This window comes from Megalopta genalis, chromosome 4 (genome assembly GCF_051020955.1).
Source record: "Megalopta genalis isolate 19385.01 chromosome 4, iyMegGena1_principal, whole genome shotgun sequence".
NCBI lineage: Eukaryota > Metazoa > Arthropoda > Insecta > Hymenoptera > Halictidae > Megalopta > Megalopta genalis.
This window is the reverse complement of record NC_135016.1, coordinates 5,598,482-5,621,447: the sequence shown is the minus strand read 5'-3', so window position 1 is coordinate 5,621,447 and position 22,966 is coordinate 5,598,482. Positions and strand designations below refer to the sequence as shown.

At 41.1% G+C, this 22,966-nt stretch overlaps 2 protein-coding genes and 1 long non-coding RNA gene across 10 annotated transcripts; 2 read left to right on the top strand and 1 right to left on the bottom strand.

The window, feature by feature from the left end:
• Nucleotides 1-135: 135 nt before the first annotated feature.
• On the bottom strand, nucleotides 136-22,864 carry dsh (Segment polarity protein dishevelled). 6 transcript variants are annotated; one of them, XR_013033190.1, is made up of 12 exons: nucleotides 22,345-22,862; nucleotides 20,406-20,475; nucleotides 19,381-19,639; nucleotides 19,052-19,234; nucleotides 18,751-18,961; nucleotides 18,478-18,606; nucleotides 18,191-18,405; nucleotides 17,612-18,103; nucleotides 17,169-17,417; nucleotides 13,615-13,683; nucleotides 12,184-12,293; nucleotides 136-377 (listed from the first exon to the last, which is right to left on the bottom strand). XR_013033190.1 is itself a non-coding variant. In XM_033474249.2 (11 exons), the coding sequence occupies exons 1-11, from the start codon at nucleotides 22,503-22,505 to the stop codon at nucleotides 12,253-12,255; spliced, it is 1,983 nt and encodes a 660-aa protein (XP_033330140.1). In that variant the 5' UTR covers nucleotides 22,506-22,864; the 3' UTR covers nucleotides 10,244-12,252. The 6 variants fall into 6 exon arrangements, 4 of the variants coding, with proteins under 4 accessions (XP_033330140.1, XP_033330136.1, XP_033330138.1 ...); XR_013033191.1 differs by lacking the exon at nucleotides 13,615-13,683; XM_033474249.2 differs by lacking the exon at nucleotides 136-377 and having other exon boundaries at nucleotides 10,244-12,293; nucleotides 19,052-19,138; nucleotides 22,345-22,864.
• On the top strand, nucleotides 1,397-10,249 carry LOC117222511 (neprilysin-4). Of its 3 annotated transcripts, XM_033474242.2 has the most exons (15): nucleotides 1,403-1,896; nucleotides 1,988-2,187; nucleotides 3,323-3,468; nucleotides 4,290-4,435; nucleotides 4,966-5,225; nucleotides 5,307-5,564; nucleotides 6,204-6,406; nucleotides 6,466-6,645; nucleotides 6,722-6,933; nucleotides 7,015-7,237; nucleotides 7,337-7,513; nucleotides 7,614-7,776; nucleotides 8,384-8,593; nucleotides 8,658-8,764; nucleotides 9,058-10,249. In XM_033474242.2, exons 1-15 carry the CDS (start codon nucleotides 1,790-1,792, stop codon nucleotides 9,331-9,333), a joined length of 2,868 nt encoding a protein of 955 aa, XP_033330133.1. In that variant the 5' UTR covers nucleotides 1,403-1,789; the 3' UTR covers nucleotides 9,334-10,249. The 3 variants fall into 3 exon arrangements, with proteins under 3 accessions (XP_033330135.1, XP_033330133.1, XP_033330134.1); XM_033474243.2 differs by lacking the exons at nucleotides 1,403-1,896; nucleotides 1,988-2,187 and adding an exon at nucleotides 2,256-2,723; XM_033474244.2 differs by lacking the exons at nucleotides 8,658-8,764; nucleotides 9,058-10,249 and having other exon boundaries at nucleotides 1,397-1,896; nucleotides 8,424-8,586.
• LOC143259385 (uncharacterized) lies at nucleotides 13,040-15,763 on the top strand. The gene is made up of 2 exons (XR_013033193.1): nucleotides 13,040-13,298; nucleotides 13,459-15,763. It is a non-coding gene; the product is annotated as an uncharacterized LOC143259385 (long non-coding RNA).
• Nucleotides 22,865-22,966: the final 102 nt, after the last annotated feature.

Sequence of the window (22,966 nt, the reverse complement as noted above, 5' to 3'; positions counted from 1 at the left end):
AAACGAGACGTCATCATAGAAGAAAATAAAGCCGTTTCGAGAAATTGGTTTTCGGGTGTACTAGAAACGCCAAATTTCGTTCATCATGATGACTCCCGAGGATGATCTTTACGGCTGCAACATAATGTACTGGAATTTCCTATCAAATCATGAAGAATGTATTAGTCGAAGAAAATTACATAATAACAGTAAGTTAACATTCTAAAGTAATAAAAACAAAGTTTCCGAAATTGTGCTCGTCAAAGGATGTTGAGAAATCCGTGAACCAAACAATATTTCGAAGAATCCATAGCATCCTCTCATTTCTCAGGGATGAGAGAAGATTGGAGGTGAAATTAAAAAGTGTCCACTATATGTATATCGTTGTCCTTAGGCCACTGCGAACACAGAAAGAATCTCGTGTATTAATCCCAGGAATTTTTGATCGCCAAATAATTAATTAACAGACGAACGTTTTCGAACGTCTCCCAATTCATTTTTACAGTTTCGTCGCTGAGAAGGCACAATAAAAACTATAAAAATATTTTCTAGATCTCAAGGGTTCGATCTAATCGATACGAGAATAATCAGTCTCGGAATAAGTTGGCAAGTTGCCGCAGATGTTATCCAATAATTAAAAACGTTGCTAACATATAAAATCGTTATCAGTGGTTCGAAACAGCTGACAGATGAGCGAAAGTATACGCAAATTACTAACATCGTAAACCTCGTCGTCGCTTAGAACGAAAGGTTTCAAATCGGGCCATCCGACGTTCCAAGGGCAACACGACCTTTTAACCCTTGAATAGCGGACCTTGATACCATTTCGACCCGGAGTTGCAAATTAGCAGGCTGTTCGAGTCGTTTATACGAGGTCTACTAAAAAGATCAAAGACTTAGGCTGAAAACACACGAAGAAACGAACGCCTATGGACTCGAACGGCTCCAGCCATGATCGCTGATCGCATGCAGCACCTTCGGCAACCACCATAAAATAAAAACCCTCGCGTGTTCCGCATTCTTACGAACCGCCTACAAAGACAGTCGAGTCCCGATCGCGGACGGTTGCAACCCCCGTGCTCCCCGACGATCATCGGATCCCGGTCGCGAGAAAGGGTTGCGCCGTGTGCGCCGGCAGGATCTCGGCGGCGGCTCGCCGTTCGAGGTTCTTACGTTTTGTAACGGCAATCCGGTGCTGGCGATGAGAAAAGACGTTAATAACGTCGGGGGGTCACGTGTAGAATGTAAAACAGCGCGTCGCGTTATTGAACGATAACTGCAAGTTATTAGGGTCGATTGACGAGTAACTGGACGTAAGGAGCGCGTAAAATGGCCCTCGCGGTGTGCGTGCACGTACAGAGTGCCTCCGCCTCGATTGTTGTTACCATCGCCACTGGCGTTGACCGCCGACATACGTTACATATGGAAATTACTGGCCGTACAAATGTCGCTGGGACTAATTTGCCCCGTACGCGCAACGTTACATTAACATTCGTGTCGTGATCGCCGCCCGTACCAATAGCTCCCGGGGCTGCCTGTGTGATCTTCATTCGCGGGCGCAGTGTCACACCATTCAGGAATCGGTGGCGATCGGTGTGTGGCTTGGCTGGCAATCCGCGCGGCTGCTCGCCGTCAGTACGATCTTTGGTCCCGGCGAAGGAACCACGGTCGCTCCGCGGTTCGGCGATGTAAAAAGTCCACCCGGTGGTCCGCGGGTTACGAACGTGATATTACCGCATAGAACCTCGTGAACATGAAGTAAGAGGAGGGCCGACTCAGACAGAACCAACCGGACTTGCTTTCAGAAAAGATGAGGGGCGGAAGCAGCCTGAGCCACTACAACGACGACGAGTTCTTCAGCGGAGGACCCTGTCCGTCCTGTCGTCTGGCGATCAACAAGGAGACCGGACGCTTGAAGTACCAAAATGGGATCACTTTCTTAAGGCTTGGGACAAGCCGAATCGTTCGGTCGCTCTGTAATCACGAAGGTACTCGTCGGCTTGCGCAGGTGGTGCATGGGAGGGAACGACACTTGGCGGTTCCGCGTGAAGCTGATGCTGCTGATACCGGCGGTCCTGCTGCCGATCACCATCATCTTCATCGCCCTGTCCCGGTCCCAGGTGATCGGGAAGGCGCCCTATTACCGGACCTACCTGATCCACGCGGCGGGTCGCAGGCCCGACGAGAGGACCGAGGAAACCTTCCCGCGTAAGTCCGTGTCTCGTCGCCGCTTGTAAAATGAACTTGACTTTTAACGACGTCCGGCCAGCTAGCTAGCGCTGTACTTCAAGGATCCGTTCGGAGCAAAGTGCGTGCGCGTGGCCGTGATTTGACCGGCAGTTACGCTGGAAGGATCGCGGGAAACCATTAATGCATAATCAAGGAATTAACCACCCGTCGTCGTCGTCGCGTAATCGCTCTGAATTCGCGGCACATGCGGCCGCCGCCGATCTAACTGGCACTTGATTCGCACGGTCGCCGACACTTGTGCCTCGGTTTCTTTCGGGTTCGACGCTGCGAACGTTTCATTTCCGATCTCTTCCCCGAGTTGTTCGATTCGTTACTTTTTGTCAGATCGACCGAGACGAGAATGTTGAACGGAAGAATCGGCGATTTAGAGGATCGAGCTGCCGCGATCGTTGTCGACTTCTCGCGGATTTTTCGCGGAGCGCTAGATCGCGTATCGGAAAATAATGGGAAACGGTGAGAACGGTCCTGACGTCCTCGTCACGACGTCGACCAAGGTTCGTCCTCCAAGGGTTAAAAGCGACCGCAGGTGCCGCTAATCGGAGCGACCGATTTTTCGTCCCTGCTCGAAATCGTAACAACGCGTTCGACGATGCTCGACGCGATTTCCGATCGTTCGTTCGCGGCGCGGCACCTTTACGATCCCGATCACAGTGAACGAAAAGATCGGAAATGGGTCACGGTGATCCTCCGTCCGCGGGCTGTGTTAACGCGGTCACTATGATAGGGTTATAAATGACCGTGCACTGCACTGCGCAAAGTGTCTCGAAATTGATGGGCCAGCCTCCGGACCGTCCGCCGGTATTCCTGACAGGACTGATACAGTTAGAGCTTCGGTGCTCCCTGTGACGTTACCATTTCCGGCCATTTAAATTCCAACGGAATGATCGCATATTTGCATAAAGCGGAGATGAGCCGGTGGGAACGGGGATTAATCGTTTCGCAATTAGAAATAGAGAGTTGTTCGCGGGGACGCGAGATCCTCGCGAACGAATTGTTGCTCGCGAGGATCGCGAGAACCAGCGGCACGATGAGCGATCGAAGGCGCGATCGAAGGCGCGATCGAGCGATTAATAGCGTGATTTTTTGTCGCCAGCGACCAGCCATACCGAAACCGAACGCACCGGAGAGGAAGAGGAGGACGAAGGAATCCTGATATCTGGGATGAAAACCAGCTACGTGCCGGTGGAAACGGCCATACCGCCGCAGCATTTGAAACGACGCAAGAGAGAACTCGACGGGGTACATTATCCGCAAGGAAATTGAGAGCGACACCACTTTAGATGCACTATAGCCATACGATAACGTTCTTCTTTATCGTATTCCTTCGGTTCTTCCGATCATCGTCTCTTTCCTTCGACCCGGAGACGTCTAATCCGATCGGTCTAGCAATTTCTCGAGTACGGTATCGTCGGCTTCGAGCGGCCGAACAGGTCGCGATCGATTCGGGATCATCGGGCATCCTGCGTCAAGATCCTTTAAGAGAGATTTCCAAATCTCAACGAGTGTCCTGATTTTTCTAATTCAGCGATAATGATCCTTCGAATGCGGAAAGAATTTATTCTCGCTGTCGCTTCGTGTTAGATCAACTCGAGAATATCGCGATCTAGCGGCTGTGTCACCGTTTCGCTTTCAGATCGCGGCATAATTTTTTCGGTTTCCAACGAACTATTCCGTCCGATCGATCATCGATTAATTATCCAGCGAATCGCAGCAATTTCTTAACGCGTTTTTCATAATGACGACGACGACAACACGTTTCGGACGAAAAACGAGAGAGTTCGGGTAACGAGCGTCGTGTGCGCAGCAACGTTAATTAGCGTTAATCAACATCAAATTAGTGTTACTGGTGCACTGGTAGAAATATCGATCGTCCCACTGCCAATCCTCTCATTTCGTACAAGGACAATTAAAGTTGGCTTTATCTTCTTTCCTCCTACCGGGAGGAGCTAAACGAGGAAGAGCAACGTTTCCCAATATAAAACAATTTCAGCGACGCTCCTCGCTGCCGGCTCTTTAATCGTTTCAACGACGTCGTAAGATGCATTGAAAATTGTTCGCAGGTGCAGTCGACCGACTACGTCACCGGGAAGGTGGACGAGCTTAACGCCGATGAAAATTCGGACAATTACCTGGACGATTATTATCCGGAGGTAGACGCCGAGGAGATAAAGGATAACTTGGAGATCGAAAGCAACGATTATCGAAAGTTAGTGTAGTCCACTTACGTTGTGCAAAATTAACTTCGGCGACCCTTTATTTAGTCAGTATGGCCGCGGTCTAAATTCCATCGTTATTAACTTCTAATATGTTTCGTTATATATATATATATATATAAAGACACTGGAGATTATCTTCTATTTTCGAAGCGACGGTGCACACTTTGCATTTCGACGAGAGAAAATCGTGGATGAAATTTTATGGCGTCTTTGTAAAGGGGAGACTTCGATCTTCGTATCCACTATGATTTTAGTCGGGGACAATAATTTTCAGACTCCCTAGATTCGTTGCAAAATCGAGTTTGATCAAACTTTCAACAAGATGCTCATCTTCGTCTTCCGACTCGTTTCTAAATTTTACAAATATCTCCTAAAAAAATTAATCCACGGGGTTTCGAAGCAGACGGTTCACTCTTTAAAACAAGCCCAGATAGATCCCCTCGCGATTGTCTCCCGCAAAGTTATAACCGATCAAAGATCAACGATCTTTCCTCGACGATTCTGAGCATCGTTTTCGCAGCTACGGGGAGCATTCCTGCGACAACCATAAGCTCGAGGAGGAGCTGCACTCGAGATCGTTCGGTGGAAAGTACGACGACAACGAGGAGCAATCGCAGGACGAGTCCGACGAGGGCGAGCAAGGCGGTAGACGGTCGATCTCGATCGACGATCTAGACTCGAGCCTGCCGATCTCGGACGAGCAAACCGACGAGACCGAGCCGAACTTCGACACGTTCTGGAAGAGCGAGGGGAACGCCTGGGACATCAGGGAGGCTAAAGGTACATTTGGCACGCTGCCCATCTAGCCGCCCTGCGTAATTTCTGCTCACACGCTTTTTAAGAAACAGATGTTCGCCGCAGCAAAAATCATGCTCACGTACATGGACAGAAGCACCGATCCCTGCGAGGATTTCTACCAGTACGCCTGCGGTAACTGGGCCAGGCACAATCCCATACCGAAGGACAAGTCGGCCTACGACACCTTCGAGATGATCAGGGAGTCCTTGGACACCGTCCTCAAGGAGCTGCTCGAGGAGCCCATATCCCCGGAGCTGGAATCGGACGTCGACGACGCGACCGTCAAGGCGAAGTACTTGTTCCAGAGCTGCATGAACTACGGTAACTACGGATCTGAATTTTGTTCGCTAGGGGCAATTGTGTTCTTTCATTATTATCGCGGACGATCTTCGCGCGAACTCGAAATTCCATGCATCGGTTGCGAGGAACAGGAGTCACTTAGGACTCTTGTTATTACTATTTTATTTAATCCTTGCCAGCTAGGTTTATAATCACTTCTAGTTTACATCTTCACCTTTCCACTGTACGGTGAATTACAATTAAACATATTTTCTTATCCTATTCTATTATTTACAGTAATAACTAATAGTCTAATAATCTTACTTAATCTACTCTAAATATCTAATAACGCAGCAACAAAACAGAACGCAAATGAAAAGAAAATTTACATTATCTATTACACTTGGGACTCTTGTTCTTCCCCTAATAGCTTGGTGTACGAGTATTTTATAGCTCCTTTAATCTTCCTTCCGTTTTAACACGTTCACTGCCAAGCCTACTGAAACGCTTCTTAATTGTCAGCCATTTAAAGGAGGTACGGTAACGAGATTCCGTTCGCAAGAGTTAAAGAATGATCGGGATTGCTTGTATCGAATTTAGAACAGATCGGTCGTTCGCGATTGATCTTGAACAAATTGACCGCGGGCTATCGAAACGTTCTAACGCGCGAAATGTGGCTAGAGATCTTGGAGCAACGCATGGGACGGCCACTTATAGAGCTCCTGGACGAACTCGGTGGTTGGCCGATCCTCAGGCCCAACTGGGACCCGGAGAAGTTCGACTGGCTGCTTCTGGTTGCTCAGCTGAGGCTCTACAACAACGATATCCTGATTTCAGAATGGGTTGCGCCGGATATTAAGAACAGCGACGAGTATATAATACAGGTAACAGGACCGATTACCATATTTTCTGGTTGATGCTTCTATAAAGGATTTTAACGCAGTTCGATCAGACGTCGCTGGGACTCCCGACGAGGGACTACTTTCTTCAGCCGTCGAACATCATCTACTTGAAGGCCTACAAGAACTATCTGATCAAAATCGCGACCCTGTTGGGAGCACCTTTGCAGAATGCCACCATGGACGCCGACGAATTGATAGAGTTCGAAACGCGATTGGCCAAGGTACGAATTCCTTTGCTAAGTTCGACGAAGCAGATCGGTCTGTCAAGGTTGACCGAAACGACGAAAATCCTTTCAGATCACATCGTCCGCGGACGAGAGGGGAAACGTCTCGGAACTGTATCAGAGAATGAGCATCGGCGAACTGAGAAGTCTTGTCCCCCAAATCAACTGGCATCAGTATCTGACGATTGTTTTAGCTAGACCGATGAACGCTACCGAACCAGTCGTCGTTTACGCGTTGCAGTACATCCAGGATTTGGTGAACCTCTTGTCGAAAACTAGTCCACGGTACTCTGATGAAAAAGAAAAAAAAAAAGAAAAATTAATTTCTGCTCGAACCGTTTCTGATACTTTTCGTTTTATTCGCAGGACCATCGCGAATTACCTTCTGTGGCGATTCGTCAGGCACAGGGTGAACAATTTGGACGATCGATTTCAGGAAGCCAAGCAGAAGTTTTATTACATCCTGTTGGGCAGGGAACAGGCGCCGTCGAGATGGAAGAATTGCGTTGCTCAGGTGAATTCGAACATGGGGATGGCCGTGGGATCGATGTTCGTGAAGAAGTATTTCGACGAGAAGAGCAAGAACGACGTGAGTGTTCTCCAACATCCGTTATCGTCATTAGCATCGGTAGGACGATACGAAGACTTTAACGATAATGATGCTACAATCGTGAATTTCCTTTCGCAGACATTGTCGATGATCCGAGAGATCCAAAGAGCCTTCAGAGAGCTGTTGAACCAGACCAGCTGGATCGACGACGAAACGAAGGAGCTGGCGACCGAGAAGGTGATCGCCATGCTGCTGCGAATCGGTTACCCTGATTTCATTTTGCAGCCGAAGCTGTTGAACAAGCGCTACAAGGATGTAAGCCTGGACGTTGACTGTCTCCGAACTCCGCGGAGATTAGATTATCCCGATAAATGGTCGACGGTGCGCAAACATGGCTAATTCTCTGACACTCTAGATCGTTATCCATCCGGACAAGTACTTCGAGAACACCTTGAATATTCTGCAACACCTAACCAGGGTGGGACAGGACCGTCTCGGCAGCCCTGTGAACAAAACTCTGTGGAACACCGCCCCGGCCGTCGTGAACGCTTACTATAGTCGAAGCAAGAATAGGATAAGTCAGTTTGATTTTTCTGTATGGACGAATCGGTGGTCATCAAACTTTGTCGAACTTTAGGATCATTGGGGGATTCAAGGTCTTCTATCGTCTCTAAAAGAAGAATCGTTTAAGAATCATTCAAAAACATTACAATGTTTGGGACACACGGTTTGAAGGCCACTGGGTTAAACAAAATTAGAGGAAAAATGTTGCAAAGCGGAGAGAGGGTTGAATTGAGAAGTTCTTACGAGGTTTCTTACGGCCTGTGTAAAATGTTCTGCTTAATTAATCGATTTGAATCGTGTAAATCAAAAGCGTGATAGCTCAATGAATCATGGCACCATTGCAAGTTTAATCGTCCGACGCTAAGCTGTGATAAGCTCTGTTTGCAGGATGATTCATTTTCTAAAGAAAATCGATATTTCACAGTTCTCTGTCACGGTGAAAAAGCTTATCGTAGAATTAGAGATGAAAGTACGAAAGCCTTTTGCACCTTAACAATTGATAGAACAATCGTATCAATTTAGAGCGACGCGGTATCTTTCGTATTCAATCCTCTGTTCTCGTCTGCAGATTCTCTCTTGTGTTCAAGGCTCGACTAATTACGAACTAATTTCCACCCTCAGTGATCCCAGCCGGCATACTACAGCCGCCATTTTATCACAGATACTTCCCACGGAGCCTGAATTTCGGCGGGATCGGTGTGGTGATCGGCCACGAAATCACCCACGGTTTCGATGATAAGGGTCGACTGTTCGACAAGGACGGCAATCTGCATCGTTGGTGGAAGGACGAGGCTATTTACGGTTTCCACCAGCGAGCCCAGTGTCTTATCGGTAATGGATCGCCCACTTTTTAGCGCCTCCATTTGCAAGTTCCAAAACTCCTTTAATCTTTCAGACCAGTACAGCCATTACACCGTCAGCGAAGTTGGGATGCAAATCGATGGAATCAATACGCAAGGGGAGAACATCGCGGACAATGGCGGCATCAAGCAAGCTTTCCGTGTGAGTCCTTAAGGGAATCGCTCGTTACTATCAATCGAAGGCTATCTGGTAGCTTTCGGTAGTCAATATCTCAGGAATATCTTCACCGATCTGTCAGTAACTAAATGCTGTGCGTCTATGACTTGGTAACTTCGGTTTCCAAATTTAATAGTTCTCTTCAGGGCCTATAAGTAAGATCGCTGCGCCAGAATGTGGAGTTTCAGTTGAAAGCTTTTCAACCTAAATAACAAAAGTTCTTTACCACGGCTTGGTAAACTTTAACGATAATCCTTAAAGTAAACTGTTCCCCTCAGGCATACGAAAGATGGCTGGGTGAAAACGGAGGCGCCGACGAAACCCTGCCTGGATTGAACGCAACCGGAAAACAGCTGTTCTTCCTGAACTTCGCGCAAGTGTGGTGCGGTTCGATGAGACCGAAAGCCTCCAGGAACAAACTGAAAACCACCGTGCATTCGCCGGGCAAGTTCCGCGTGATCGGAACACTGTCGAACTCTGAGGACTTCTCGGAGGTGTTCAGCTGCCCCCTCGGCTCACCGATGAACCCTGTTAACAAATGTTCCGTTTGGTGACAAGCCGGGAAGCTCGTCGATCCAGGATCGATACGAGTCTTCGCTTCAAAGAGAGCTCGAGGGAGATTAGTTTCGCGTTGCCTCTTAGGTCGTGCTGGTCGATGACGGATGTGGGATGGTGGAAATTAATCCTGCAATAGCACATTTGAAATCACTGATTTTGACCGCTGCTCCTCACTGATTCTCGGCAAATATTTTACAATATCCGAAGGATATCTCGTTCAGAGCTTACGGAACATCTAACTATTTTCCTTCTAATGTATGGAAAATGCCTCAAACACATTTTGAATGACTATAAATTATTCCTTTAGGTCTCGTCGATATGTTTTTGTCGTACAACATGTACTTTTTGCGATTGAAAAGACACCGACAAACTAAAGAACATTTGAAAAGAATGAATCCGTGTTTGGAACATTTCTCGCGTCATTAAAAATTAAGAGAACGTTTAAGCGTTGTAGTCCTAGACGGACTTACACTATACGAGCGCATATTTTTTGGTAACGCTACCGCAGGGTTAATCTCTATCCTTCTGGCACGTCAGTCGTTCTCAATAATCCTCGCGCTTCGTAAGGGTAGTAGACGCTCTATAACAATCGCTTCGCGGTGATCTTCGTCGCGACTGAAATATCTCTTCGTTAGAGTGTAACAAGATGGCGGAGTCGAAGGGACCACATAAATCCTGTACCGTTATCTAAGGAACGCCTACGGTGACCGACTAGGGGAGCTGTAACTAACAAAATACTCTATGTAGTTTTCTTAACTAAAAAACAACCGTAAATAAAGAACGATAGTTCGGCTTGCTGGACCGAGTATCGTGCAAAGAGCAGGTAGATATTAATAACAGCTGCGCTGTTCCGACGAGAAATACAAATTGTAAGACACCAAAGACAATAATAATTTCAGACAGTCATAAAAATCTTTACAATCTATTTCCCTGTATATCCACACACTACTACATGTATTGAAATTCTTTTCGTCGTTTTATAACTTATGTCGTCGCACCTCTCCTACTCTCTTTCTCTCTCGCGGAATCGTGTGAGCCTTGTCGCGATCATTCGTCGCATCCAACGTACATCATACATACTATGGATTAGAAACGTTCTCACCTCTGTAAGAATGCTCGTAAAGTAAAAATTCGTCAACATTCAGCCTAGCACACCTGTCCTCGCGGATCTCCACCGACGCACACGCGAAAAATCGTTCGTCGTTTTATCCGTTTCTCTTCTCCTTCCTTTTTTTGTCCATTCCTCTTTTTCACTTTCTCTCTCTCTCTTTCTTTCTTTCTCGCCTTAGTTTCATTCCGTTTTATACAAATTCTGCAGCCTTGCTTACGGTAATAAATAGAACAATTGTTGAACGTCGCGGGTACAGGGTACTCGAATAAAAAAAGTCTCTCGCCGGGGTAGAAAATACAAGAAAGAAACATGTTTATCGGTCGTAGATGCGATATCGATCGACTATCATCCTCGTCGCCTTGTACTATGGTACTCTATAATGACATTAAAATACTTCAGTCGAGGCAGCTTAAAAGTGCGCTTCAATCAATAAAACTTTCCTTCGATTCGTATTGACTGGTCGATGTCTCGATCGGCTACCGAGAGACACACACACACGCCCCCCGCAATCGGCTTTTGATACTTCGAATATTCGGGTATCCGTGAACCATCTGACTAAACATATCGTTTTTCTGGCTTTGTTTGGAAACGGCGGACTTAATTAGTTGACAGGTATTGGGGGGTCTTCTTGGAGGTGTTCTATGAATCAAGAGTAAAATGATATTTCAGTCTGAATAAATGAACACATATATTATTTATTCTTTGAATCGTTTTAGTCATTCGGCGATTTAAATTAAATCAACTCTGTCGAGTTTTAATATTAATAACTGCATTAGCTTTGTGCGTATGAGTGTTCGAATAATTAATATAATGCCTTTTTTTAATAATATCACGTTTTAATCGGCATCGTAAAATTCCAAGGAAGAACCGAGAGAAAGGAACGCAACTCTTGATAAGTAGCCACCAGGTAACCAGGCGCTCGGATACCGGAATAAGGTGTCAAATCATGCACGATGCCGGGGTAGAAAGTTTCACCAAATTGTACAATCTTATCTTTACAATTTATTTACGTATTGCCATTCGTATCGAGTAATTGAGTGTTAACGAGTAGTAAAAATAAAATCGTACTTGTACGGCGCGTGATCAATTATTTAGTATAAAGCAGATTGAACCGTGGATTCGATCGACGGGAAGAATTCGTCGATCGTCGAACAAAGATTCCTTTCGTCGTTTCGTAGTGTCGGTGATATTTAAAAATCGTGCGTTTCAAAAAGTCTTTATACAAAAAGTCCGTTTTAGATATTACGAGAAAGCTCGATTGGTGTTTATGTTTTCTTGGTTGATCGTACAAAGTGTTATGCTTCATACTACATAATTAATTCTGGTAGCGTGAGGGCCGACGGTTGTTCGGTTACAAGAATTTCGTTGCTGCATAGCTGAGAGCACGCTTCACGGCATCTTCGGGAAACCGTCTTCTCCGTCCCCTCTTTTCTGCTTTTTACTTTTTAATTTTATGCGGATTGCGTATATATATAATTATTTATACATAGACATTCTCGGAGTGATATTAAATACCACATGAAATTCGATGGCCTTATATCCTATTATGTATAGCCATTACAAATTATACGAGAGTTTAGATTCCTTTACCTTCTATGACGTTTTATCAAAATTGGCCTATTAAATATATAAATATATGTTTCGCGTGTGCTACTTCCATCCGCCCGATCCCCAAATCAAGCGGAATCATATATGTATATATATTTATAATATATATATATATATATATATATACCTTAGAGCTCCTGTTCAACTCCTATTACCACCGTATTACGTATACGTATTTCGTTTAACAAATATATCTTCACTTATGCAGAAACTGGTACTCCAAAATGTCCTCTTCATCTGAAAAAGAGAAAACAAACGTCAGCACGTCTCTTGACAAACAAAGTGGTGGTTCCGCTTAGCCAAGCCAGAAGGACTCTGTCTTAGTTTAAAAGCGAAACGACGCAAATCATTCAGTTTTACTATGTTTTGAACTATTCGACGACTGGTTTCATTTCTTCATCATTGAGCTTACAATTCTCTATCATAGAAAATACTGGTGCTACACCTTGATGCTACCAGTTTCAAACATTAAGGAAAGGACTGTGTTTAATAAACACTCTATTTATCTAATGCAAAATGGTACAATTCTTAGATTTAATGCACCCTTTAAAACAAAGTACAATCTCTGACACGAGTGAAGATTATACGTCCCAATCTCTCTTCGGTACGATCATGTGAATATTTTTCCAGCAAAGTACAATAGATTCTAGATCCAGTTGCAGAACAGAAGTCAGAATCACCGTGAACATGAGTTGCGTTGTCTCGCCTCGCTAGGAATGATTCAACGATTATCATAACAAGACTGGCCAGGTGAGGGGATCTGCATGTACAGGTACAAAACTACATGTTTGCCTTGTGTATGATTTATGCAAGAGCATTGTACAGGCTATTCTCAAATACACACGAGTGTTTCTATGCTACTCAGATTCCGTGGTCGCATTCGCATTTGTACAGACACGGATGCTCGTATAATGCTGTGTGTGTTCGTTTAAACAAGCAATCAGAGGTGCAAGAATGTCGGAAACTGGCATCGATGATGCATTCGCTGTGTGTGTATGTATGTATGTCGGTTGGCTGTGTGAGAGTATAGTGAACGGTCTCAACTCAACATAATCTTGTCAAGGGAATGGATACTTCTTACTTGAAATCAAATCCAGAAACAAGAAAATCGACGGTCTTTTAAAAAAAGGACGCAGGGTGTCTCTTAATTGACGTCTGAAAAATAATGACTCCATAAAAACTCGATAAAAAAGAAAATGTGAGCCTTAATTTCAAATGTTTGTTCAACTGTAAAATTCTTTGGTAAGGATATTTGCCTCTCAGAAAATTAAATTTCAGTGTCAAATGTTTCTCGATGCAAAATTTAATTTTCCCAAAAGCAAAATTTCTTCTAAATTTCTCACATGGAATTTTTTCCATTAGTTCTCTCACGTGCAGTCATCGGGTCTTTCTGTTTTAATAGACACCCTGCAAGATTAATTTCGACAGACTTTGCGTCAACGGTGGATATACGAGATACAGATTACCCTCTAATAATCGGATGAAAAGAAAGATACAGAAAGAAAATAGGCGGCGAGCGATGGGCTCGCTCGTCCATGGCAAAATAAAATACACTCACAGATATTGTCTCTGCTATTGTTGTCCAAATCGCTAGTCTGTGTGTGACTCTCCTCGTGCATACGCAGTTCTGCATCGACCGTCAGCGCAGCACAAGGCATAAAAATGACTCGATTACGTCTTTGACACGGTGTGATCCACATGCGCACAACGTAAGTTGCAAAGGAAATTTGAGTCGTTTTTTTATTTGTATTATCTTTTTGTTTTCTTTTGTATTGTTAGACAGAAAGCAGCCAGGTCCTTTCAGAGCAGCACAATTAAATAGAAAAATAAAAGAAACGAAATTCCTAGTATATCTGTGAGCCACAAAACTTGTCCCTCCGTTTTTTTTTCTCTCGTTTTCGGTCGCTTTAATCGGTCGTGTAGAAAATTGTTTCATTGCATTGGCTTCAAGTCTTGTGTTTCTCAGACATACTGTACACAACCTGTCTGCAACATAAAATATGTATATATTTTACAGAATAATATATAATGGTTGGTATCATAGCGATAGATTGATAAAACAGTTTGCGTAACTACGTTCTCTTAGATTATCGAATTACATAATAACGACGATCGAAACGAAAACATTTATCGGAACGAACGAGAGTCGAAGTCATCGGTGCGCAATTTTCCAATGAAACTTTCAATGTACAACTGTGCATCGAGGCGAGCCGCAGAAGAACCGTTTTGCAATGTGTATAGTTGACGGATTAAATTACGCTTTACGGGATCTCTAGAAAATCTGCTATTCATTAATGAGAAATTACGAAAAATGTCGTGGGATTTTACTTTGGAAAATTGCACAGAAATTTGCATGTTCAAACATGGTTGTATCATGTTATTATACACATATAAAACGATATTGATAATATCCACTAGATGATACACATTGTAAATATTTAAAAATGAAGAAGAAGAAGAGCAACGAGAATCGTTTGTGTCAGTATAAAAAGCTAGGAAAAGTCTCAGTAGAAAAAGAAACAACGTCAAGCATCTGTGTTGCACGAAGAATCACGAAATGCTCTTGCAACGTGTTGAACCATATTTGAAAAAGATCTTAATACATTTTCACACGAGAATTGGATTATCTTTTTGTCGGGCTTCTCGTATTTTTCTTTTTTTTTTATAAAGAAGGATAAAACAAGGGGAGAACGTCATTTCTCGATATTAACAAGGTACGCTAAATAAAAAAATTCGTATAATAAACGCAACGGCAAGACGCAATTAAAAATGTTTGTGACGAAGTTCGTTGAAATTAAATAAGCTTATGTGAGATGCAGAAGATATTCGATAATTATAGATAAGATGACAATGAATGAACCTAAATGATAAGAATTGCATACACCTGGGAAAGCGTCTATATAAATTACGTGTGTCGCAAGTATTCATTTCTTTCTTTGTTTCAGTACTTTCTCTAACACTCATAAGATGGCACATTTAATATGAGCATAATTTGTTTCTATTTACATATTGTCGAACCTGTGATTCAGTACCACATAACATAATTGTAAACAATTTCTCTCGTCCAAATTATAACATGAAACGGTAGGAATACAATTTAAAAAAGGGTCCTTCACGCATGGACTATATCGTCAGTTTAAATAATTCACCGATAATTGCTCAATCCACAATAGTTAATGTGTAGCATATTCTTCTTCGCTTTGTACATACATAATGCTTTGATTTTTTTCTGCGCTCGTTGACAGCGGCTCATCATTAAAAAAAAAAGGAAGTGAAACGCGTTCCATGAAGCAATGATCAGTGAATCATTTAACATTTTTTTTTGTGTAAACAATATCCTCTCGATTTTAAAGAAATAGCTGCCCCATTGGCGAAGACAATCCTAGAACGCAAGCAATGGAAAAATATTAATAAAAATACGTACCTTTTGTTCAATCATTTCTTAATAAAATAATTATAATTTACATGCATTATGTATATATTTATATTTATATATATATGTATATATATATTCGGCAAATTATACGCGATACTTAAAAAAGATTCATCGACGTAATCCGTGTTATTTACATGACCATGCTTGTGCTCTACTTTCATTGTGCGTTCGTGCTTTACATCAACAATTACAACCACAATAATATATATGTATAATGAAGCGTGCATTGTAGTGTATTTATAATAATAATAAACCATTATATGGAATTGAATACTGATCTATTTTTCATTTTTTTTTTTAAATCGTTCATAATTTTTACTAATTCGATTATTGCTGTACTAGACTTCAACCACAGCAATTGCATATCTCATGCAAAAGAAGAGATTTACTCGATTTCACAGCAATTGTGCAATTAAACGATCTATGGCGTTCGATTTTGTTCAAACATTCGGCTTTGCATAGAAGTACAGTTATAAATATGGGTTTCGTTACGAAATGCTGTGCTCCATAAACAAGGAGCGCGCGACTGGAAATAATTTTGTCAAATTTATACTTGTGAAACAATAATAGATCAAACCGGGATGGAAGAGAACAGCTACAGAGAAATCTAATGAAAAATCTAGGATAGTTGAAACTGAAATACTGTCATTAGTACGACATAAAAAATGCCTGTTTTACTCTTTGTTGAATACTCAAACGTTACGATCTGATGAAACTTCTCTTAACTGTGATTAGCATTTATGGGTTCACGTATTACATGCAACATCTGAACGAATATAAAGAACGAACTTTTAAGAATATCGATTACTGTAAGAATACATAGTATAAGATGGAATGCAGAGTTGAGACGACACGTAGAAACAAACTGTTAATAGACTTCAAGTACGAATTACATAAACCTGAAAGGTAAATCGAGTAGGGCAGCGAATAAATACTTTGAAATATTGTCTACAGTAAACAGAGAACATGCACTAACGAAACACAATAATTTTTTCTGTTGGTGTTACTGGAAAAAGAGAATAGATGAAGGTATTGTTTACCCCCGGACATTGGAGTTTTTAAAATTTTTTTCTACTAACAAAAAATACATTTTAAGGTGGCAAATATTGTTATGGGAAAGTTGATTTTTTAAGCTTTTATTATCAAGAATTTCAAAGTCAATAGAGGTCTCTTTAAATAATACTATTAACAAAAATTTTTGTAAATTTGCTCCAAAACTGTAGAATTGATGTTCAACTGAACAAAAAGGGATGCAGAAAGTATTACGAATTATTTTTCATATCTATATTAAAAGCAACTACGTATACAATATCTAATAAACGCTAGTGACCTCGAAGTTTCAGAAACAATCTTGAGAATTCCCTCCCTATTACAGTATTTGTTCCCTCAAAATAAAGTTACGAATAACAATGATATAACTAACATAAACGATTATCAACCCAACTTAATTAAGCCTTAAATTAACAAATTGTATCGAATATCGTTGTCCAAGGACCAAGAGTAACGATTGTATATAAAAATTTCTCATTGAACGTTTTCAAAGTATTCATTCAAGTTCGATTGTGTATCTTGGCTCCAAATTTATAACTCATCTATTTACAACACCGACATCTACATAACATCAACAAAGAATTCACAAGGATTTCCCATCGCAATGCGAAATGACTGTCTACTACCAGATAAGTCTTGCTGGTTCTGTTGATTCCCTGAACCAGTTCCTGTCTGCACAGACTGTTCAGAACCACTGGAACGACTGCGACTATCATTTGATCGTTTCCCATTCGAACCGTTTCCATTGCCAGAATTCTTACTCGGCATAGTTGGCACCGATGGGATATGCAATTCGGATTCGGATGCCGAAGAGCAAGACTTTAAGTCGTGGATTGGTTCTTTGCAAATGTGTTCGCTACCTGCGCTACTACCTCCTGTTGAAACACATTGTTTTGAACATTCATCCTGTGCTCTTAAAGTATCAGGCTTGGGCAAATTTTCTTTAAAATAGAGATTAAACGTAATAATATGAAGATTCAGTCGAAATATGAGATAACACTTCCGAAAGTGATCATTTCTAAAATATTTTACAATGCCCATGCCTGTAAGATATTAATTTAAGTCTCACCTGAGCCACTGTGAACACTTTCTTCTCGATGATAACCATACACAGTTGGTTCATTAGTGAAATTAAATGGCATTGGACTATAACCAGTTGCAGAATGAGGTGCATATGTTCCTGAATAAGGCATGTCCCAGGCATTTGGTGGAGGTAATGGTCCAACAGTATCGCAGTCTAATTTCATGCTGCTCATGGCTGAACACAAGTCGCCGAATATGTAATAACATTGTTCAGAGAATGTTATCTTGTTCACTGTATGCCTAATAAAGCCAGCTTTCAGCATTAGAGATGCGTATTTTCTGGCATCGCGACGATCAATGAAACCTTCCACGTGGGTGTTAAGCCAGTCCACCACGTCTGCGCCAATAAATGCATTTGGTATTGTTATTTTAAGCCACATACGTTCACGAATTTCTAACCCTGAGTCAGGTCGAGCCATTGCTCTTACTACTGTTGGCATATCAGTATTGACTGTAAGGTGAAGCTCTTCTAGTGGTCCTAAGAAAATGTTATTATTTACTTTCCCATTGTATCAACAACATTCTTTCAGATCTGCATTATTGCTTGCATAAAAAGAATAATTACTTTCTGTGTCTGGTAGAGTACTTGCAAGACTGCTTGATGTTGATGTCAAAGTTGTAGCACTTGGAGGACGCGGAGGAAAACCTTCACCCCTGATGGCAGCTGTGTGAGCCACCCAAGCACCAGGATCTATAGGTCGTACAGGCTCTGTGCGTGGTATTGTGAAGTATCCTTTTGGATTAGGATCCCAACACTTAGCTACTACTAGTTTGATTGGTCTGAAAGATTCACAGACCATGTTACATTACCTGATTTCTATGAAATTCAAGGCATTGTTAATGCACACATACCCTGGTTTTTGAACCACTTCGCGCAGTACTCTAACTGCTTCGTCGTTAGACATATTTTCGAAGTTAATATCGTTTACTTGAAGAATCATGTCTCCAGGTTCTATTCGACCATCTAAAGCAACAGCTCCCCTGTGCATATCAAAATTTACATGTTAAGGAAATTACTTGTACATGTAATGGTAACATCTTCGTTGTTCACTCTGTACTAGTAATTTATTATACAGAGTCCCTTTTGCAATTTTGTAGTGTAAGTACGAATAAATGAAAACATACCCTTTCATTATGGAACCAACATAGATACCCCCATCACCACCCTTGTTACTTTGACCAACAATACTAATCCCAAGGAAGTTTACAGTATCCATATTTAATGAAACCGTTATAATATTTAAGGACATTGTGCTGTCTGTGATACTGCTAAACGATGATGTTCTCGACATAGGCAGTAATCTGTGACGCCGTCTTCTTTGTGGTCTACGTCGATCTAACATTGAAATGCAAAAATTAATTCTAGTGCCCGTTTCTCGACGCTTCGAATAATAGAAAAAATTTTTGTGCTTCAGTATAGATTTACCTAAGGTAGCTCTGTCGACTGTACTACTCATATTAGTGTGTCTGCCTGTGGTCGATGTTATACGGCTACTTGCATCGTCATCTGACTCTAAAAATGTGGTTGTCTCTAAATCTGAACTTAAAATAGAAGCAGTCTCATAACCATGGCCTGATCTGTGTTTTGAATGACCATTTATACGAAGTCCTGGGTTAGTAAACAAATGAGAATAATGTTTAGATAACAATGATTTTTTATGATGATCATTTCAAACAAAAGTATTATAGAAGAGAGTGTAATAGCAATAAGTAAAGTCTTTGCTAATTAAAGATAGATTAATAGGGATAACATACCATTGTACTTGTTTTTGTATTTGTCAATGTACTTGTCTGAATGATGTCTTGAACTTTTATGTAAATGATGCCCCTGCCGACTACTTATAATACTTTCAGTTTCAGTTAGAGTGTCGTCGTGAGAAAGTGGCGGTGGGCCACGATTTGTATGACCAGGTGTCACATGATCAACACGATCATGCTTTGCCTCGCTGTGTGCCACTGAATCTGTGCACTGTGATGCACCATCTGAGACATTGCTGCCCTCGGCAGACACCAACTGATGGTAAATATATTTGTTTATTTTAGTTAGAATTTACCCAGTTCAGGAATAATTAACTCTTTGACTATTGCACATTCTAACTTATAGCCATCAATTAATTCAAGGCTACTACAAGATCCTAGTATACTAGGTCAATGAATATATAAAATATAAGGCTATATAATAGCCTATATAATAGCTAGGTCAATGAATTGACCTAGCATCAGTTACAACATTATGAAAGTTGAAAATATACACTGTAATTTAAGCTTTATTAAAAAGAATTAATGATAAAAAAGTCAATGAAACAATTGAAATTGAATGATTATAAATTTTAATCATTGATTATCAATTGCTGATTGAAAATATGAATCATTATAAATTAGTCTTTTATTTTTAATTTAAATTTATTTTCATAATGTTTAAATTCCAATAATAAAGCTTTTATGTGGGTGTATAAATACACCACATACTGTCAAAGAGTTAGTGCTATCTTAAAAGTAATTAAAATAATATTTTTACACTCTACTTATACAGTTTAATAGTTTACCGTTTACATGCTACAAGTTTTTTTTGTGGATGCAATACATAGTCACAAAACTTGTATAGATTATTATAATTATCTATACTATTTATAATTTTCAAAATCAATATCATTAAAGCTTATGTTTTAAAGCTTAGCTTAACACTTATATCACAAATTTATGAATTACATATATAATATCATTGTCAGAGAATCTTCGGAAAAGAAGTAACTAATAATAATTTGAATTAAAAATCTTACCCAGGAAACAACCCGTCCATTGAAACAGGGAAGATGAGCATCATCATCAACAATTTCTTCTTTCACAACACTGTCAAGAAAAAACAAATTTTATTATATCAAACCATTCATTAAGCTAACATTAATTGTTCTTCTACATTTCCATCAATTCTATTGATTTTCTTCTATGTTATAGAACACAATAGAAAAAAGGTATTGTTCAACTTCATTTGGACTTCTTATTAAGGGAAACTGAAAAAACACAGAGTAGTCTTAATTTTTACTTTATTTAATTTATTTTGGGATTGTTAATATATATTCTTGGAGTGTCTGAATTAGCTGAATTCTTGAAATTCTTAGATGCAAGGAATTTAATATTAAATCTAATATAAAATTAAAGGAGAATTGATTAAACACAAATAAGAAATTTAATAATTACTTTCCAAGAAAGTTATTAAAATATTTGAAGCAATAGCAGCCTGCAGTTAAATGAAAATAGATGCATCAATTTAAATATATCTAATTCTACAATTTCAAAATATGAAAATATCTTCGAGAAAGAGAACAATTTCTTATTATTAATTAGCTCGAATATGTAAATGGTCATATTTATAAAATCTTCTCAATTTTTATGACTATTTCCCTATTGTAATAATCTTTAGTAGTAATCACGATTAGTACACAAATTAAACGAAAAGTTATTAGAAATTATTCCTTAATTGAATAAATTATTATGTTTGGTTCTTCTGTTTGGTTACACCCAGTATGCCTCAGTGAATCATGAAGTCCTAAACCCTTTCGTTACGAAACAGTGCTACGTAAATTCAAATTTTACCGCGATTTGTTCATAACATCCGTTATTGTTCATATTATACGAATTATTGAATTTTTATTTAAATAATTTCGAATCAACATACAGCGAATTATGGACAAATATGTGTCCGAATAATAAAACTGTAATGATGAAAACAACCAGAATTGTTAATAAATTCAAAATTTGTGCAAACAAATAGCAATCATTTTCATAATGTAGTCAGCTTTAGTAAAGAAAGATTTAAAACGTTTCGCCGTATATCGGTGTTTAAATGGACCGAAAGTAGAATGCGAATCGACTGCTGGAAAATGGTACGCGAAGCAGAAAAGAGAAAAGACAGATAATTGTCAAAATGTGACCGCGGACACTTTGTGCCATCCCTTTGTGATCCTAGTTACTCTCGTTCCAGTAAGTCCGGATTTATATTTCTCGGTTTACGGACGATATCGCACAATTTTATTTTACTTTCAACGAAATAAAACGAAAAATGATTCGTTACAAATCATAACTCGTAATTCCCCCGCATGCGTCCGAATTCTTTTTTTACATATTTCCCATATAACAAAAATCATCCCTTTTCCGCCTGACACTTTACGGTGTGGTACAAACCACACAATGCGTACTCGCGTCTTTGTTGTGAGCGCATACTACGTATTTCCACGTTAAAAAAATACCGATTCGTAAACAACGAAATTTTGAACAAAAATATTAAGAACATAACTATCTTGACGTCAAGGCGAGTCCCCGTTTAATCGGGGATGTTGTTCTGAACTAAACAGAGCAGCTGTTTATCTTAATTCTACAACTAGTAAATTATAAAACGTGCGTAGGAGGCGTGAAGAAACCCGAATAATACGTCGCCTGTGTACGGTCACGATAGCAGGAGAAATATCGGAGCGAGCAGCATCGATTAAAAATAGGTAAAAATCGTTCGGACGAGGCTCGGCTAGCTGAAATGCGATTGTCGAATCGGACTCGACGTAGGACCGCAAAGGGTTAAATCGCGGGGCATTGACTCGTCCCGAAGATGAAAGATAAGGTGGCCAGGACGGTGACAATCGGCTCGCATAGATTCCCATAGATTATCGTAGAACGTATGCGAGCCTTGGGTGCGTGGTCGCACACGGTATCACCGCGGACACTCACCCGAAATCATCGTCCATCGATTTGAAGAAATACTTGTAATTCGGCCGATTCAAGACATTTTTGAAGTCTGCCAGAGTGACCCTTTCCGGTGATATGGTGAGCTTGACCAGGTACGGGGTCTCCTCGTCGTCGATGTGATAGATGATCTTCGTCTCTTCCATCGTCTCGGAATCCTGTTATTACGCGTGCATTTGCGAACCGGGGGGGAAAAAAAACTGATCGCACCGAAGGCCCCACTAACTATGAAACAATTCTCTTGAACCAATATGGCGCGTCACAGTTCGAGCCAAAGCCCTCGCGCGTACGACGACCGTTCGTTCATGTAGCCCGTTTCCAGAGCTTACGCGAGTCCGGCCGCGTGCAACATTATCGAGAACCCGTGCAGCCAGTTACGAGGAAGCCGTTGACATTATTCGAGACAGTTCCACGCGAGTTGTACACGGTGCAACCGACGAGCTGAATTAAACGTCAACATTCTCGCCGACATTACACACACTCGCGGCGGATCGCCCGATGTACTCGACGGTACGCTCGAGAATTCGAAGCGAACGGAGATAGAAAGACGAGCCACGGAATGATTTTTACACCCCGCCAGCCATTCGGCGGATCTTTCGACAGATGG

Excerpts from the sequence above, each read along its gene's own strand:
- dsh (XM_033474245.2), bottom strand. The coding sequence starts at position 22,505 with ATGGAAGAGACGAAGATCATCTATCACATCGACGACGAGGAGACCCCG. Across the intron at positions 18,962-19,051 it reads AGTCGACAGAGCTACCTTAG|ATCGACGTAGACCACAAAGA; the intron begins GTAAATCTATAC and ends TTTCAATGTTAG. Across the intron at positions 17,418-17,611 it reads AAGTGTTCACAGTGGCTCAG|GAGGTAGTAGCGCAGGTAGC; the intron begins GTGAGACTTAAA and ends GTGTTTCAACAG.
- LOC117222511 (XM_033474242.2), top strand. The coding sequence starts at position 1,790 with ATGAGGGGCGGAAGCAGCCTGAGCCACTACAACGACGACGAGTTCTTC. Across the intron at positions 6,646-6,721 it reads TCGAAACGCGATTGGCCAAG|ATCACATCGTCCGCGGACGA; the intron begins GTACGAATTCCT and ends AAATCCTTTCAG. Across the intron at positions 8,594-8,657 it reads GCGAGCCCAGTGTCTTATCG|ACCAGTACAGCCATTACACC; the intron begins GTAATGGATCGC and ends TTAATCTTTCAG.